General features: G+C 43.1%; 1 protein-coding gene across 2 annotated transcripts in view; it reads left to right on the forward strand.

Moving 5' to 3' along the window:
* LOC118317448 (paired box protein Pax-7-like) overlaps positions 1–17,020 on the forward strand; it is a 42,537-nt gene extending 25,517 nt beyond the window's left edge. For both annotated transcript variants that reach the window (XM_047331300.1, XM_035646140.2), the window contains exons 7-9: positions 490–689; positions 12,516–12,783; positions 15,632–17,020. In XM_047331300.1, coding sequence (XP_047187256.1) covers positions 490–689; positions 12,516–12,783; positions 15,632–15,747 — 584 coding nt within the window. In that variant the 3' untranslated portion in view covers positions 15,748–17,020. The remainder of the gene's footprint in view (positions 1–489; positions 690–12,515; positions 12,784–15,631) is intronic.
* Positions 17,021–17,402: the final 382 nt, after the last annotated feature.

Here is a 17,402-nt window from a genome sequence, read left to right on the forward strand (position 1 = left end):
AAGGTTTTCTGGTCCCCACAAGACTTCAATTGACAGCTTTCTCGCCAGTGCCAATGAAACACACTATCCAAGAAAAGGGGCCAGAGTTTGTTTAAACCAAACCAGACATAGAAGTTGTGAAAGGAACATGGGTGAACAGGCCTATACTCTAGTTCAAGTTCTACACTGTACTCTTCTTCCTTCCACATATATCCAAACCATCCTTTCTATCAAGGTGGTGTGGTGTTGTGTCAGTGTCAGTGTCAGACAGGTGTCCCCTGCCCTACTGCTCACCTTTGCTGGTCATAGATATATCCATGATGAGTGGAGTCTCATTGAGCACAAAGACTGTTTGCAGGGGGAACTCCTAGCCTGGCTCCTTTTTCCGATTTACACGCTTGATCAAGTTCAGAAATATTTTTGTGTTCTTGTACACAACAACAGAGTAGAGTACCGGGAGTTTACAGATGGTCTAACAGATGGCATGTGCTGTTTTGTCTTGCTCTTCAGATGGTGGTGGTACAGTTCACCGTCCCCAGCCATTACCTCCGTCCACCATGCACCAGAGCAGTCTGTCCAACACTGACAGCAGCTCCGCTTACGGCCTGTCCTCCAGCCGCCATGGCTTCTCCACCTACTCCGATACTTTCATGAACTCCGTAGCGCCTAGCAACCACGTCAACCCTGTCAGCAATGGACTCCCCCCACAGGTAAGACCTGCTGGACTCAACATTTATGCATGAGGATTTCATCTTTTGGTAACTTTAACCCAGTCATGAATCTTGCAATGTAGATGAACCTAAACATCTACCTCATCACTTGTTTGTGTAATCCCAGCAATGTTCTAGCCTAACCCTTGGCTGGTTTGCTGTCTTTCTCAGAGTCTGAAAAGACAGTCCATAACATGTTCATCTGTGTGTTTAGGGTAGAAACAGGTTACGGACATGTTAGCTTTCAAGGGCTGGAAGTGAAATGAAGTATATACCAAATGCTGAAGAATACATCTTCTAGCAACCTTACTTACAAGTTGCATTCAGTCACTGGTACACCTTAACATCTCCCAAGCTGCCAGCGGGTGTGTACGGTTGGCAGCGTAGTTGAGGAGCAGAAACATGGTGTGCACAAGCTTGTTGTTTGTGGTCACTGATTTTCTTTCAGTGCTGTTGCTAATTGAATGGTAAGAGTTAGAAGTACATTTGTCCAGAGTCACCTTAGAAAGAGGTGAGCTAAATAATTAAAAGTAATGTAAAAAATATTATTTGTATCGTTATCTAATTAGATAGGTTAGGTGAATACTTGTTCAGTGATTACCATGCCCAATGTGATTACATTGCCCAATGCTGCTAAACATACCAATGCAATCAGTGAGAGAATAAAACAGGAATACAAAGAATATATAAAGTATAAATAGATATATGAAATGTATTGATGGCAGTAGATGGTGAAGGTTATACCCTTGGATATAACACATTGCAGGGTTACAGAATATATTTGTATAGAGAAGGTGCAAAGAATTCTAAACTTATAATCAGTCAGTGTTTGTGTATTTGGGTGATGGTTCTGGGGTAAAAACTGTTTGTCAATGTTTTAATAGACTTTGATGGTCTGTCAAAAGGCAGTGGGTCAAACAGATCGTGTCCAGGGTGGGACTGGTCTTTCAGAATCTTTACGGCTCTGCTGAGGCAGCGAACACTGAAAAGTTCTTCCAGGGAGGGCAGCGAGCAGCACACTCTCGATGTGCTAGCAGACCAGGACAAACTCCTCAGCAGTGTGTGTGCCCTGGAACCCTGGAAGATGCCTCCCTTTTACACACTGTCGATGAAAAGTGGGACTGGGTCTGCAATGGGATGGGATGGGGATGTAAATGTTGGTAAACTCACATTTGTGGTGAATAGGCCTGCACATAACCATCATGTAGTCCAAATCACCGTCATGTAGTCCAAATCAGAAGAACAGTGACTGTCCATGGTTTTGGTGTTAGTGTACCATTTGTCATACGTAAATTCATAACCTCCATGGGCGTCGGACCCTGAACGTGGGTGGGACAAGATTCAATTTGTCCATTTTGTTGTTGATGTACTTGGCATTGGTGATTGAAAAGCTGGGTAGTGGCGGTTTGTGTGGTTGTTTCCTCAGCCTGGCAAGTAGGCTGGACCGGTACCGGGTGTCCTGGATATCTCCTCTGGTATGTTCTGCGAGGGCAGAAATTCACTCTTAATGGTCTGGTTACACTATAATCCTATGGCCAAAAGAACTTGTTTCTGTTTTGCGTAACAAAATGTAAAAAAAATGTTTTTACCCACAAACAAGAAAAAACGTAAAACGCAAATAATAGGAGCGGCTCGGGCCACTGCGTCTGTGCGCACTGCCATTTTGAATCCTTCATTTCTGCTATACTTCACATCTCACAGCTGATGCTCTCTTCATTTACTTTCCCGAATACCAGTGTTATCAATAGTATTTGAATTCAATTCAATTCAATTTTACTATACATAGTGAGGTCGAGACCTCATAATATTACAGAGAAAACCCAACAGTTACCTCAATGACTGGTAACTGTTGGATGAATGATTTGACTTTTAGTCCGTGAGTGCTTCATTAACTGCCATCACCTCACTGCTAATGGGTGAATTAGAACCATACAATTTTACAGTTAATTCTATCCCCCATCCCTGATTCTGTGCAGTTAACCATACTGTTTGGCTCCTAATGGATTCTGTCTTGAACTTTCAACCAGAAATATAATAGTGTCCCTGGTTTAATTAACAGATTTTGCTGTCACTGCAGGCTACTCTATTAAAATGGAGCTGATATCCAAATATTATATTCTCAAGTCCTTATGTTTGTCCGTGTCGCTCAGAATTGGTCATTTGTTAATTTGACCCATTGAGCCACTGGACTATAAGGCCATGGGTGTGTACATGGAGCTCTTTGGTATTTCTCATGGTGCCCATTGAATCAGTAAGTTTTTGTGTGAGCCCCACTCCATTCTTCCAAAAGGGTATGATTATTGAGTTATCTGTGAGTTGCAAAACCTCCTATTACCAAATATTACATAATTAGAACAAGATTCATTAATATGTATGTTTTTATTTTTAGATACTGAATAACTGATTTACAATGTTATCGAGAATATCAGTCACTCCTCATATAAAACTTAAGAAGCGCTACATCTTTTGATTGGCATTCAAATCTGACGAAATACAAATCGGAGAAATTTAAGATCAAAGTTCATTCTTGACTTTGTTAACTGTGATAGACGAAAACAATAACTCATTTCAACAGTGCAACTGAAACCAAGAAATAGGCAAATAAATACGAGTGAAATGAGCTTTACCAAGAATTAAAACTGCCATTGTCTTCAACTATACTCTCAGATTCATACCTCTTTCTTTCACTTGGAGACATACATTTTTTAATGTTTTTTTCACAGATGGTAGCTGTGACTTCACTTCCTCCTGTTTTCTTTGATTAAAAGAGAAATGAGAGGATTTGGCACCAAAAAAAACTTCTACTGTTGCACTGGAGACCTTCGGGGAAACAGAGGTGTTTTTAGCTCGCGCTCCTTAACATTACGACTTGTAGCATAATGGTACGATCTTCCATCCCCTTCTGTGAGAAATGAACAACACAGCATGGTTGTGCATTAGGGATTAGCCTTTATGAGTGTGTGTGTGTGTGCGTGTTTGTATATACAGTGTTTATATGTGTCAGGAATTAATATAATTTTAATCATACTTGGCTGATCTTTATTACAAAAAAAATCTGTCAATGATTCCTAAGTTGTCGTTATCAAACCTTTATGACAAAGACGTGTAATTGATGCTTGATATTTTAGTTCAATCAAAAACTTTATCATAAATTTTAAAAAAAAGATAGAAATACAACATTTATTTTACGTAAAATGTATGTAAAACACAACTGCACATTTAAAGGCTCGTATCAGTTGGCCGATAACATCGGTATCGGCCGAGAGAGTTTAGAGCCCGATCAATACTATCTGCCAACAGTTATGAGCCTTTAAATGTGCATTTATGTTCACATATCGTTTGTTTTTGTCCTTATATATTTATGCATTATTTACTTCATCCCACCTACAAAGGTCAGATTGGTCAATTTGTCATAGATATATGACCAATTATATACTGAATACAATGTAACATGTTGTCCTCATTGATGGTCTTTTCCAATTGATCCATCAGACCCTTGTAGGCGGGATGAAGGAAATAATGCACAGAAACATCAGAACAAAAACAGGATTTCAGCATCCATGGTTATGTGGCAGTGCGAAGCAGCAGCATATCCCATCACATTTAAATCAGACCAGCTTCAGTGAGTTCATCTGATTATATTCATATTCATTCCCGACATGCAGGGAACGCTGCTGCATTCTGTGTTTATTGTCTCCTCATTCTGCTCTGAACGGCTCCGAGTCTCGGCTGAAGCTTTTCCATTACGGGTTCACTGCCGTTGACCCTTTCATCATGTTCCTGGGCATTTACATGAGATAACAATGTAGGGGGAATTTTTCTAAGTTCCCACTTCAAAATTGCAGGAAGACCACATGGCACACGTCTGACAGGCAATAATTCAATTTGAAGCGGCTATATTGCATTTTGAATGTAATTCACACAAGCCATTTCTGCGCCTCCTCCCCTCAAATTGAATGGGGAAGAATTAGAGGGTGACTTTCATGTGGAGATGGGGTGTGCAGCCAATTCCCCGTCTTATTGACAGAAAGACAAAATGACAATATGAAATGCCATCCCTGCGATGGCGCCGCGTGTTTAAATAGAAACCCTTTTCACAGCTTCGCCGTCAGAGTTGTTGTTATAACCCCCTCCCCCCCAAGAAAGACTGCAGAATAAAGCTTTTTATTTTCAACCGCACTTTTTTGACAAATTCCCATGAAACCATTCTGCTCCAGAGCCCGCTAAGTGGTGGCAAGTTTTTTTTCTCCCCTCAGACAGACAGCGATGCTGGACCACTAATCCCTTTTTGTCAGGTCAGACAACTTAGTGACCTGCCACTGAAGATGAAACTATTACTTCCCACAGTGACCCCGACACATCAACATATCACACGAGCGAGGCGGCAACACATTTCTGCTCTTGCGCTCTCATTTCCTCTCTGGTTTGTTGTGAGGAGAAGACTTAGCCTGCTTTGGAATGGCGGAGCTCTCTGCCTTGCTATTTGATGTCAGGGTGAGAGATAGAGAGGGAGCGCGGGCGAGTAAGGATAGAATGGAGTGGGTTTCAGTGTTGGGGGATCAGAGCTGCTTTGGTTCTCCAGCTCTGTCTCTTTGATCCATATCCCCAGGCCTGCCTGCCTCCTCGCTAACTCAGGCCTCTGCTCGTGATTCCTGACAACTGTCGGCCCGAGATAAGGAGGTGGGGGGGAGGGGGGGGCCTCTTCTACCGCTCTACCCCCCACCTCCACCCCCCGCACTGTGCACCACTACTCTTTATACACTTCCATTAACATTAACAATAACCTCTTTAAAAAAAATAGTGAGGAAATGTGTTGAATTATATTCCAGAAGCATGAGCACATAGGGACCTCCCCTCCCCTCCCCTCCCCTCACACACACCCTCTGGTAAAAAACAAAAAAATACAAATAAAGCCCCCCCATTCTCGTGCCCGTCCTCCTGCAGCCCCCAGTTCGCAGTGTGTTCACGTGGCTGTGTGCACCTGAATGTCAATGAGAGCGGCGCCTAATATTAGTCTCAGCCGCTATTAGAATTTCCACTAAGCACTAAGCTCTTTGACTGGGCACACTGTCAACTGGCATGCTCCCATGTCAACAAATCAAAAAGGATGAGCACACATATTTACATCATTCCCATAATGAAGAATAGAGTGGGGGGCAGGGGGGGCGGTGTTAATTAGAAAGTGCCTGAAAAAACAGACACCGCTTCATTTTGGCAAGAAGCTAAAGCAAAGGGGCTTTAGCAAATAAATAAATAGATAAATAAATAAATAAAAGACAAGTCCTACTGGAGAAATCTGCCAGAAGAAGCAGAGGAATTTAAATCGTAGTCGGTGATGGAATGTTTGTAGGAATTATTTTCTCTTCATTTATCACTTAGCGTGTTCCCAGGGTTCAGTCTGACGGACTCGCTGACTGACTGAGTGGGTAGAACGGTGTTAAGCCGCTCCGGCTCCTGTGGTGTGATTGTAGGCGTCGACTGGCTGCGGCGCAACCTGAAATGTATATCTGACGCTTTTATGTATGCGATCACTTTTTTACAACAGTACACCAAACACTGAACCTCGGTTGTGGCTGTTACCAAACTGCCAAAATAAAAAGGTTAGGAAAACTTGAAACGCGATTCACTGCACTGGATTTTTTTTTAAATTTTGAGGTCAAATTGATCTCTTAAGTTTTGAAGAAAATCACCTGATCAACTAATTATTTTTATTCTGATAATTTATCTTCCACAATTACTGTAAATAAAGAATGTTTGTGTCGCTGCTCGCCATGGTCGAGGGACCATATGCAGATGCACCTCACAACAATTATGTTATTCCAATTAAATTTTAAATGAGCTTTTCTAGTCTCATTAACGGTAAAAGTCTCGTTCACAAACACATTCATACAGAGCTTCTTTACACAGCACATTTGACATCACACACCATTAACTGCGTAATTGTGTTTTGCCCAAGGACACTTTGAAACGCAGACGGGCGCAGGCGGGAATTGACCCACCAACCTGCGATGTCACGCTCCTCCTGAGCCACAGGCGGCCAAATGTGTAACCAACCGCAGAACCAGAGTTTCTATACTGTATTCAACCAAGCAACTAGACGCCACGTTTCCCTTGACGAGAGATGAGCACCTGGACTCTGCTCTGGTCGAAACTTACAATTTTGTGCATTGCCTCCATAAATGAAAGATTCAAAAGACAACGTTGGTGTCCCTAGTGGCTCCAGGCGGGATTATTGTTTGGTCACTGTCGTAAAGACGCTGCAGTACCAAGAGGCCGGTGAGGACCCAGGTACTTTACCAACATGTACACAGAAGAGGTCGATTTAAGTTTTCACAATTTTATACTGAATGTGTGAACCGACATAGCTGTTGTAACGATGTGCATTGCATAGGAGTAACATTATTGCAGGGTTGGCGAATTTTGGAGGGGGAGAGTAACTTTGTCCCAAAACAACCATAAATGTTTATTTTTTAATCTGGATTTAAATATCCAGAAGTATTGATAAGTTACCTACTGATCTAGCAGAAAGACAACAAACTGCATGTCATTTTTTTGTTCGGGATACTTTTTCTGAGTTGTTTTTGTCAATTCGGCTGGTCGACCCCCTGCCACTTCCATCACTGGGTACAGATACCAGGAGGACGCTATTCTCTTCCTTGTTTTGGATATGCAATGGGTGATGCAGTTCCTTTGCCATTTCCCTGCGATAACTGCGTCCTGGTGATCCAGAGAATAACATGGTGAAACAAGGCTTATAGGAGACCAATGGAGGCGCACATGGTATCACAGTTCTACGGCCAGTACAGTGTGCAATCAGTTCTAACATCATAATGATAAGTTGTCTATTTCCACTTCAGTGTACTGCAGTGTTGAGGCAACCTGGCAAACAATACAAATACTGAAGAAGTTAGTTGAAGCAAATACGTTTTTAAGTTTACAAAGCCACTAAACATTCATTGCTCACCTTATTTAATAAATCATAGTAAGATGAGCAATTTCAGTCACAGCCTATACATCTCTGATCTGCTCAGTGGTTCAGTCGAGGTCAGTAGATGTCAGGAGCCCCTGAGTGGTACAGGATACAGGAAGCTCTCAGATTTATCCATGAAATCATGCACATCAGAAAAGATCTGAGAGGGTAAAGAGCTGTAATGGACTCAACTACAAAGATAATAATAATAATAATAATAATAATAATAATAATAATAATAATAATAATAATAATAATAATGTCATAACAATCAGTGAATAACAAACTCCAAAAACATGTCAGACTTCGTCACTTTGATTGGCTGACATTTGTCTCTGGGTTTAGCCTGAGTAAGGGAGATTCTATCAATATCTGAATGCATGAGTTTGTTGTTGCAGCTCTAAATATTAAAATATATATATATATATATATATGTGTATATTTCTTCCTCACGCCTTTAAGCTTGATTTCTTTTTTCTTCACTGATGGGAGAGCTGTCATGTTCAGGATTGCAGCCTCTGACCAAAAACCACGTCTGCTTGTGTTAAAATAGCACGAGCTGATCTCAGAATTACCTCAGATTGCATTAGATGTTCTGCATTCAACACTGACGCGCTCAATGTGCTTCCCAATTAGCCGCTGATTCAAGATGCGAGATTAAAGACAGCAACATCTCAACATCGGCCTTAATCCCAGTCACTGTATCCGCCCACAGCACAAACTCAAATATGACATTGTTGGGCAAATCATAATCAAGAGATATTGCGAATGCAAATATAATACAGACATGTAATGGAGTGTTGTGATTCAACAGATCACAGACCAACAGCCACATTAAAGCTACAGAGTGTAATATTTAGAAGAACTTATTCACAGAAATTGAATATGTTGTCGATAACTGTGTTCATATATGACTTATATATAGTTCCATGAGGTGGACCTGACCTCCGTGTCAGTCTCCATGTTTCTACGTCGTGTTGAATACGGTTGTTGAACTAAACGCTCCAGAATACGTCGTGTTCACGTTGAATTTTCAGACGCTGCTGGAAACCGCAAATGGAATCAGCAGGTGCGCCGCCATAAAGTGTCCCCTGTCGGGCGCTCAGTCGGTTGCGGTTTGCAACTTTACCATCAGATGCCGCCAGGAAATTACAAAACATTACACACTGGGGCTTTTAATAAACATAACAAAGGTATAACTAACAATTCCTCCTGGAAAACGTATGACATGTACTATACTTATTCATATATACTCACATACTTCACTAAACTCACGAGCACCGAATATACATACAAAGTGAAATCAATAATATATATTCATTAACATATTGATACAAAAGATACAATGTACAGATGTAGGGTCATTATGTGCTGCTTCACTGTTGTTTTTAAATCAATTTATGTATTCATTGTGTGCTTCTGAAACTGTGAGTCCCATTCAACCACGGCTCAATACAAAACTGTGTGCTGCTTTATTCTCTTCTAGATGTATAGACAATTTCGATATATCTCAGCTTTCTACTCTGAAACTCAGCTTGAAACTAACCACCGAGCCGAATGCTGAACAAATAACTAAGTGAGTTGACGGGGGGGTGAGCGGTTCAGAGAGGAGATGGTGGAGATGTTGCTGTGTGGTGAACAGATAACTGGAGCTCATCTGCACACCTCAGCCCTCCTCTCATCTCCTCATCTGTTTGTGACGGGGGCTTATCCTCTCGTCCACCTTCGGCCCATCTCTGTGCGCGCGTTATATTTCACCAAATGTCGTCCTTGGAGATGAAGCGATGACCTTGACTGTCATCCATTCTGTTTTTTTCTTAGTATCTCAATATCAAGATTTCACAGGGTGGCTTATAGCAGGTGGAGCAGGTTCTCCTCTAAGGTACTTCGGCCCTCGGCTCCTTCAGTGTGTGCATGATGTATCGTAGGAAAGGTTCCACGTATAGAATGACTGTATGAATGTGTGAATGTGGTGTGGTTGTGTGAAGCACAGGTCATTAAGACTAGAAAGCGCCATCTAAGTCCATTTAGTCCATTTATTCCGTATTCACAAAGTCGAACAATAACTCCCACACTATATTTACAGTATGCATGAACATCCATAAAACAGTGGGGAAAGGACGTTGGTCACCAAAGACTGGTGACTGAATGAAACATTAAATATCAGTGCTATGACATGCAGGAGTTGTTCGGTTCTGTCGTTTTTTGTGTAATCTGACAGACAAACCATCTAACCAACAAGCAAACCGACGCGAAATCAGACTCACTTGAGTACTGTGACAGTAAAATGAAGATGATGTTCTGTTTTTGTCCTCACACCAAAGATATTCAGTTCACTGTCACAGAGGAGCAAAGAAACCAGAACAGTTTCACATTCAAGGAGCTGAAATCAGAGAATTTTGATTACGTAAACCATTTAATCGACTATTGAAATAGTTGGCAATTAGTTTAGTTATGGATTACTAACCGATTAATCGATTAACTGTTGCAGCTCTAGCTCGCACGCTGCTGAGACTGTCCAGTTCTTCAGAGCCACTGGTGCAGATTCATGTGATACAATTTTTAAATGCCTGTAATGTGTTAATAATTAATTCAAATACTTCTATCATCTCAAAATACTTGACTATCCCAGTGTTTTTGTCAAATTGAAAAAGTAATGGTAACACATTGTGGATATTGTCCTGGTGAAGTTCCTGCTGAGAATATGAAAGGTGGCCTGCATTCATTTCCAGGCCACAGTGTCCGTGCACTGCAGCGCCGCTATCAGTGTGCCGCAGCTGCAGCAGCAGCCTGAGCTCGGGGAACAACAAAGACGAGGGGTTTTCTCTGACGCGAGCACAAACGAAACCTGGGCTGCAGCACGGCAGAGGACTCACACTACATAGGAGGCAAACGATCCGGCTGAGTGGTTGGTTTTCTACGGAAGGATGCACATTGTGTTCGTTTGCTCTTCACGTTTCGTCAGAGCTTTGCCCCACGCAGCTTCAGGGCGAGGTCAACTCAACGCGCCCTCCAATTCCAGCCTGATCGCTCGGGTCGTAGAAGTGTGGTCCCTGAGAGTAGGACTTTACAGTATCTTTACAGTAAATCAACCAGAGAACAAGCCCCCTGTAGCATTCAGCAGCTTTACAGCTGAGGGTCTTTATGCGCAGCGTAGTATTTAGTATTCTCTAAAAACAATATTGTACAACAAATGCTGTGATTGTGCTAGTGTCCATACACACATGACAACAGACGCTCACATTGACTGACCAGACGCTCAGTGTCCTCGGTACCTGCGGTTTAATGAACCGCTGCTGTTTTGTAGCAGAAACACAATTTGCAGATATTTGAATGCAATGTGGATGGAGACCTCACTGAAAACAGAGTTTGTTAATGACAATAAAAACTAGACTAAACCATGAGATGCAGCTCACTTCATCGGATCACAGTGTGGAGTCCAGGCTGACTGATTCCTTCTCTCTTCCACTCTTCCAATCAGCTGATATCCACACCGGCCCGTGTGTGTAAGGCCAAGTGTTTAAAGTAGCCGTGTATAGACGGAGCAAACGGTCTCCGCTCAGAAGATTCCAGCTGTTCCCTGCCAAAGGAACCCCGGTGCTTTCTTTTTTATGGTTGGCCAAATATTTCAAACCCCTAATCCGGGCGCCTTTAATTGATGTGCGTGAGCTTATGCTAAATGTAAAGATTTAAATAAATTTCCACTTTCAAGCACCACAATGGGCCGCTCCACGGTGTCGGGCCACCTCCGTGTTGCCCTGAATGGAAGTGTCATGCTGGAAACCCCACACCTTCTCAGACAAGTGGAGCTCTTGACATCCCCTGGGACCCTGGGGGCCCCACCCCCTCTTCACTGCTCTACCTGTGTCCCTCTCTTGGAACAGTTAGCCAGGCTACATTCCACTCGTGTCATTTTACAGTCGAACGCACTAGAGCTTGGTAATCAACATCCATCTATTAAAGGCTCTTTAAAAGATTATGAGACAAACTAGACAAATCTCACCTCCAACAGCCCACATCCTAAATTGATATTACAATTTCTCGTTATTCAATTAGTTGATTCATTAATTATGAAAAAGGTCATTTAAAGATCCTTTGAGTCGCTGTCCCGTTGTTTTTCTCAGATTCTGTGAGCTCTGCTCATAAGGTGTGGAGAGCTTCGCTCAATACCACTCCACTCACATCACATTTAGGTTTTTATTTTTTAATATGTCAACTGCAACATATTTCAAGTTAAAAAAATTATCAAACCTCAGTACAACCTGCTCATCATCAGTCTACCAGTAAAGTTTCTTTCTGAATTTGTTTCTTGACGTTTGTTGTGTTTCATTATTGTAGTTTTGCAATTATTTTTATGTTTACATTGGATTTTTGCGATGGACAGTTTTATTTGAGAATAACTCACCCCCCGACCTCACGATGAGCTGATATTATCATTAACAACATGATCATTTAAAGGTGACATGCGTTTTGAAATCAGTTGACCAATCACAACAGGCTGGGCCAGCTGGCCAATCAGAGCAGACTGGGGTTTTTAGTGGGAGGGGGCGGGGCTAAATTAAATCCAGGCGTTTCAGACAGAGGGCGAAGAGAGGAGCTGCAGGAATGGGCAGTATGAGAACACCGATGCCTTTTCTGAACATTAGAGCATGTAAACCTTTTCAAGTGGTAACACAGATTAATAATATGTCTCCTTTAACTATTCTTCCATGTGATCATTACAGTTAAATGGGTTCATCCTCTGGTGGTTATGGATCGTGAGACATAAGATTTCATGACGAACTGAGCAGTGGTTACAGACGTATCTTTGTGCTGAAGTGAAAATCCTCCTGACGGCCTCCTCCATGTGTTCGCAGGTGATGAGCATCCTGAGCAACCCGAGCGGCGTTCCCTCGCAGCCGCAACACGACTTCTCCATTTCGCCGCTCCACAGCGCCCTGGACTCCTCGCCGTCCAACGCCATCTCCGCCAGCTGCGCCCAGCGCGCAGCCGAGGCCTCCATCAAGACGGTGGACAGCCTGCCGTCGTCCCAGTCCTACTGCCCGCCCACGTACAGCACCTCCAGCTACAGCATGGACTCAGCCGTGGCAGCTGCTGGCTACCAGTACAGCCAGTATGGGCAGAGTGAGTGCTGCTAGTGCATCCTGACCAACAACACTACTCTGCACACTTGTATCTCTTTAAAAAGACCCAACCAAGAAAATCCACATTTAGTCAGAGATAGACAAAGGTGTGTTTCTCATCAGAATCACAGAAGGACCGAACACCAACTCAGACATTGCGTTCTAAAGTTCACCGTGGCTGGAGTGACCGTTGTCTTTGTTCCAAAACACCAAGTCAAATATGGACCTGGCTCTAAAATCAGGTCCGATTATAGGAGCCCAGTGTCGCATGTATTTAGAACATTTAAACATAACCCGTCCACAGTACAGACCGAGTACATACGGCAGTTGGTGTACTTTTGCTTTTGCTTCCTTGTGTATGTTTCCCAGGAACAATAAAAAAACAAACTCCGAGCACGAGGAGTGAGACGATCTCACCCCCTCCTCCACAATCGCTGGTAGTTCAGTGTGTTTCATAGGTTGGTAATGAAAAAGCATAAAACTGTGATAAACCACAATCTCCCTGCTTTTTCGTTGTTTTTATGAAGGAACAGTTCAATATCAATGCAGCGCGATGGAAAACCACAGTGCCGCACTTTTTGGACGTGGGGGGCGGAACTGAGAGAAATGTAGATTCTCATGAGGTTCGCTGTTTCAGAACCATGGACAGTGCCATTGGGTTTTTCATCGACACGGCGACCCGCCGATATTCAAACGCCGGTAGTCTGCAAGAAAGTTGAATCGAGAGCGACCGGACTTGTTTGTAGACACTGGGAGGCCTCTGGAGTTTTGACCAGTGGTGAGAAAAGCCACTTGGTGAAGTCTGTTCATGGGTCGGACCCTCTTGTGCAGAGGTCCTTGTGTTTCTTTTCAAGGATTCATTGGTTTCACCAATATATACATCCTGTGCGTAACTCCCTGCATTGCACTGCAAACACCAGCTCACTGCGGGGGTGCAGTGTTCCAGACGTATTAGTTGTTGCTGGGATGCGGAGCTGGTTGCATGCGGCGACAGTGTCGTAGTGTTTGTTCTCCTTCCTCCTCATCCGAAAACCGTCCATTTACCATTCATAGCAAGGATGCTAATTTACATCCATAGTTCGTGTCTGTGTCACGGGCTGCCCTCACACTGTCCAGGAGGAGACAGCAGCTGAGGGGATGTTGAGCACAGATACAGATGAGTGGGAGCCCCACTGGTGGTTGAGGGGAAGGATTAAGTGCAGCGGACGATGCTCTCTCTCTGACAGTCGGTCCCAGTGATGCTGACTGACCGCTGGCAGCACTGCTCCGTCATCAGACATGCGTGAAGTTCACCGTGTGTGAACACAGCCCTCAGGTGAACAAAGACCCTGCTCCGTCAGAGCTGCAGACGAAGTCTGACACACGGAGGAAGTTCGTTCAAGGTACTCCTACCGAACAAGAAACATACATGTTCGCTCAGTCCCCCCCCCACTCCCACTCCCCCTCCCCAGCAGACAGATTTAACAGTTTACTCGAGACATTTGACTCTTCTCTTGTTCTAATTCAGGAAGCTCCTGACAGATTAAAGTACATACTGTCAAAATAGCCGAGGCATGAGTGTGTGTGTGTGTGTGTGTGTGTGTGTGTGTGTGTGTGTGTGTGTGTGTGTGTGTGTGTGTGTGTGTGTGTGTGTGTGTGTGTGTGTGCACACCTGTGTTTGTACATGTGTGCATACGTTTTAGTGTGTATTATCAGATGAGCTGCATCTCGGAGGCAGAGGGCTCTCAGTGTGACTGCTCGACAGGGATTTAAGGGTATAAACCTGGCTGACAGGAAAAAACAGCTTCCTTCACCAGGCCTGCTAAACCCTTGTGAAACACACACACACACACACACACACACACACACACACTGCTCCCCCACTAGCTGTCTGGGTGACTGGCACCTTGGCAGACGGGCCTGCCCACCCATAGGTGCTCTTCTTTCTCTCATTCATGAGCACGGAGTGACAGCCTCCTTTCTGCGCACGCTACCATCCTAAGTGACTGCCCCCAATAGCCTTGACAGACACACATGCGCACCCAAACACACCGTGTCCCATCACGGTCTGCTGTCAGCCCCCCCCCCTGCCCTGTTAGAGAGCTACACCAGGGAGGGGCAACATCCACTACTCCGGGACACAAACACGCTGAGCATTAGTGCCAGCTTTTCAAGGAAAAGTAACCACTTGTCTCGCTTTCTGTCAACGAAAGCGAAACGTTCGGCTGCTTTTGTCCGTCTGTCAGTCGCAGCTTCGTCTCGTCAGTCAGTGTGACTGAACACACAACGGCACAATACATGTTGTCTGTTGTGTGTTGTGTGCATCAATGCCTGATATCTCTTATTCCTCTGTTGTAACTAAAAACACAACATCAGTGGCTCACGCTGTTGCACTGGGTGTTACTTGAATCATGTCCTTCCTATTCAAATAGGAATAGTTAAGTTCAGTTTGATCTGGGGCAATATGGGAGATTGAATTATGTAAAGAGAAAAAGCCTTGCTCTTCAAGCCACTGTTGACTTTTCAACATTTCACACGGACCGTATTACTATCTATAGATAGATGACCCTATCATTTATCTGAATACCGAAGAATTCCAAATGCACAAAGAAAAATAAAGCCTGGGAAAAATATATATCATAAAATGTTGAATTACCTTTGACAAAGATGATTATCTATAACGTACATTTGCACAATGTTATACTCATCACTCTCCTGCTCTGAGTTTCTCTTGACATTTGAAGTTAAAAAACAACAACACATGGGTATGAAATGAAACATTTGAATGTAATATTTGGATTTGACCAGATTTTCCTTTGAGACAGCGTGCGCGTGGCACTAACGGGGCTCCTGTCTCCCATCATCTCCAGCTGCTGTGGACTACCTGGCGAAGAACGTCAGCCTGTCCAGTCAGCGCCGGATGAAGCTGGCCGACCACTCGGCCGTCCTGGGACTGCTGCAGGTGGAGACGGGCCAGGCCTACTAGTGCTCCACCACACCTGGTCACCAGCGCGTCCTGCCTCCATCCCATCAAATCTCTCTATGTGTGTGTGAGTGAGTGTGTGTGTCAGGGTTGATTGATGCAGCTTGTCAAGCTCTAGACATTCCCCCTGGGACCCATCAGATTCCCACTGTCAGAAAGATGTTTATTTTGTATTAGTTGCTCATAATTGCACCAAATTTTGAAACAGCTGACTCCCCTCCTCCCTCTCGTGTTGCTCAGCAAATGATGACACGATGCGATACAGTCACCCCGTGACGGTGCCAGGCATATTTCAGGAAACATTGCTGATAGTTTTGTTTTTTTTCACGTATGTTTCTGTGTTGTTGAGCTGTCATCTTGAACAGCCTCCGTAGCATTGAGTCTGAACACACCGAGGAAGTCACCTCCGGAGTGTGTGTGTGTGTGTGTGTGTGTGTTGTACATCTGACCACACACCCTCACAGATGTATGGTGGCAATTTGAACACTTGGCGGTCAGCAACGAAAGATTTTTAACTACTTTCTTACAATTCTAATAGACAGATTGGTCCTGTGTCCACATTTTGGCCATTTGAAGGTTCAGAAATGTAATTTTTGTAATTTTGTCATCCTCTATCTCAGCTCTCTTATTTCTCTCTCTCTGTGTGTGTGAGAGAAGGACATTGGTCTTTGTGACATACCAGAACTTTTACGTGCACTTAAAGCTATGACACGGTGAAGGAGAGGGGAAAATTGTCAAATGCAAAATATGGGCAACTTAACAGGTCGTTAATAACAGCACACAATAATGTCAGTTTCAGCCTTCAGGAATCTGTGTGTGTGTGTATGTGTGTGTGTGTGTGTGTGTGTGTCTGTGAAGGAGATAAACCCCTCGAGCAGACTGATATGGACTAGTTCAGGTTCAAGTCTTTATTCTTCCCAAAGAGGTCAAACATTCCGTCGCCTCATAAAAATTCTTTTCTTAATTGAATTGAATTTCATTGTAGTTAATTTCATGCCGACTCCTTGCATATATACACCTCTATATCAGCTACCGACCTTCATTTTCAAAGGGGCACGAGAAATAGGCCACTATTTCTAATTTCTCCATTATAATAATAATAATTATCATAATAATAATAAACATGATTTATATGAAGTTTATCATTTATATCTAGGGCTGCAACTAAGGATTATTTTCAAAGATATTTAGTTAACTGTGACAGAGGACCAAAGAAACCAGGAAATATTCACATTGAAGAAGCTGAAATCAGAGAATTATTACTTTTTTTCATAAAAACGACTTAAATCGATGAATCGATTATCAAAAAAGTGGCCGATTCATTTAGTAGTCGATTACTAATCGATTAATCGATTAACTGTTGCAGCTCTATTTATATTATAAATGTTATATACATCCTAATATAAAGTTTCTTAAACAAATATTATTATTTATGTTAATATACTTATTATAAAATCATTGCCCTAGAAGAAGCCTCTGTTTTCTGATTTGCTCCCGACATCATTTACTGTTCATAATCAAAACTCCTCAGATTCTCCGTTTCTGCCTGTTTTGTATTGAACAATTCAATATACAGTATGGTGCACACACTGTTCACTGTACAGTGAACACAGAACATCAGTCGGTACGGGCGTGTGTGTCACTGTTGCTTCGTCCAT

This window comes from Scophthalmus maximus, chromosome 3 (genome assembly GCF_022379125.1).
Source record: "Scophthalmus maximus strain ysfricsl-2021 chromosome 3, ASM2237912v1, whole genome shotgun sequence".
NCBI lineage: Eukaryota > Metazoa > Chordata > Actinopteri > Pleuronectiformes > Scophthalmidae > Scophthalmus > Scophthalmus maximus.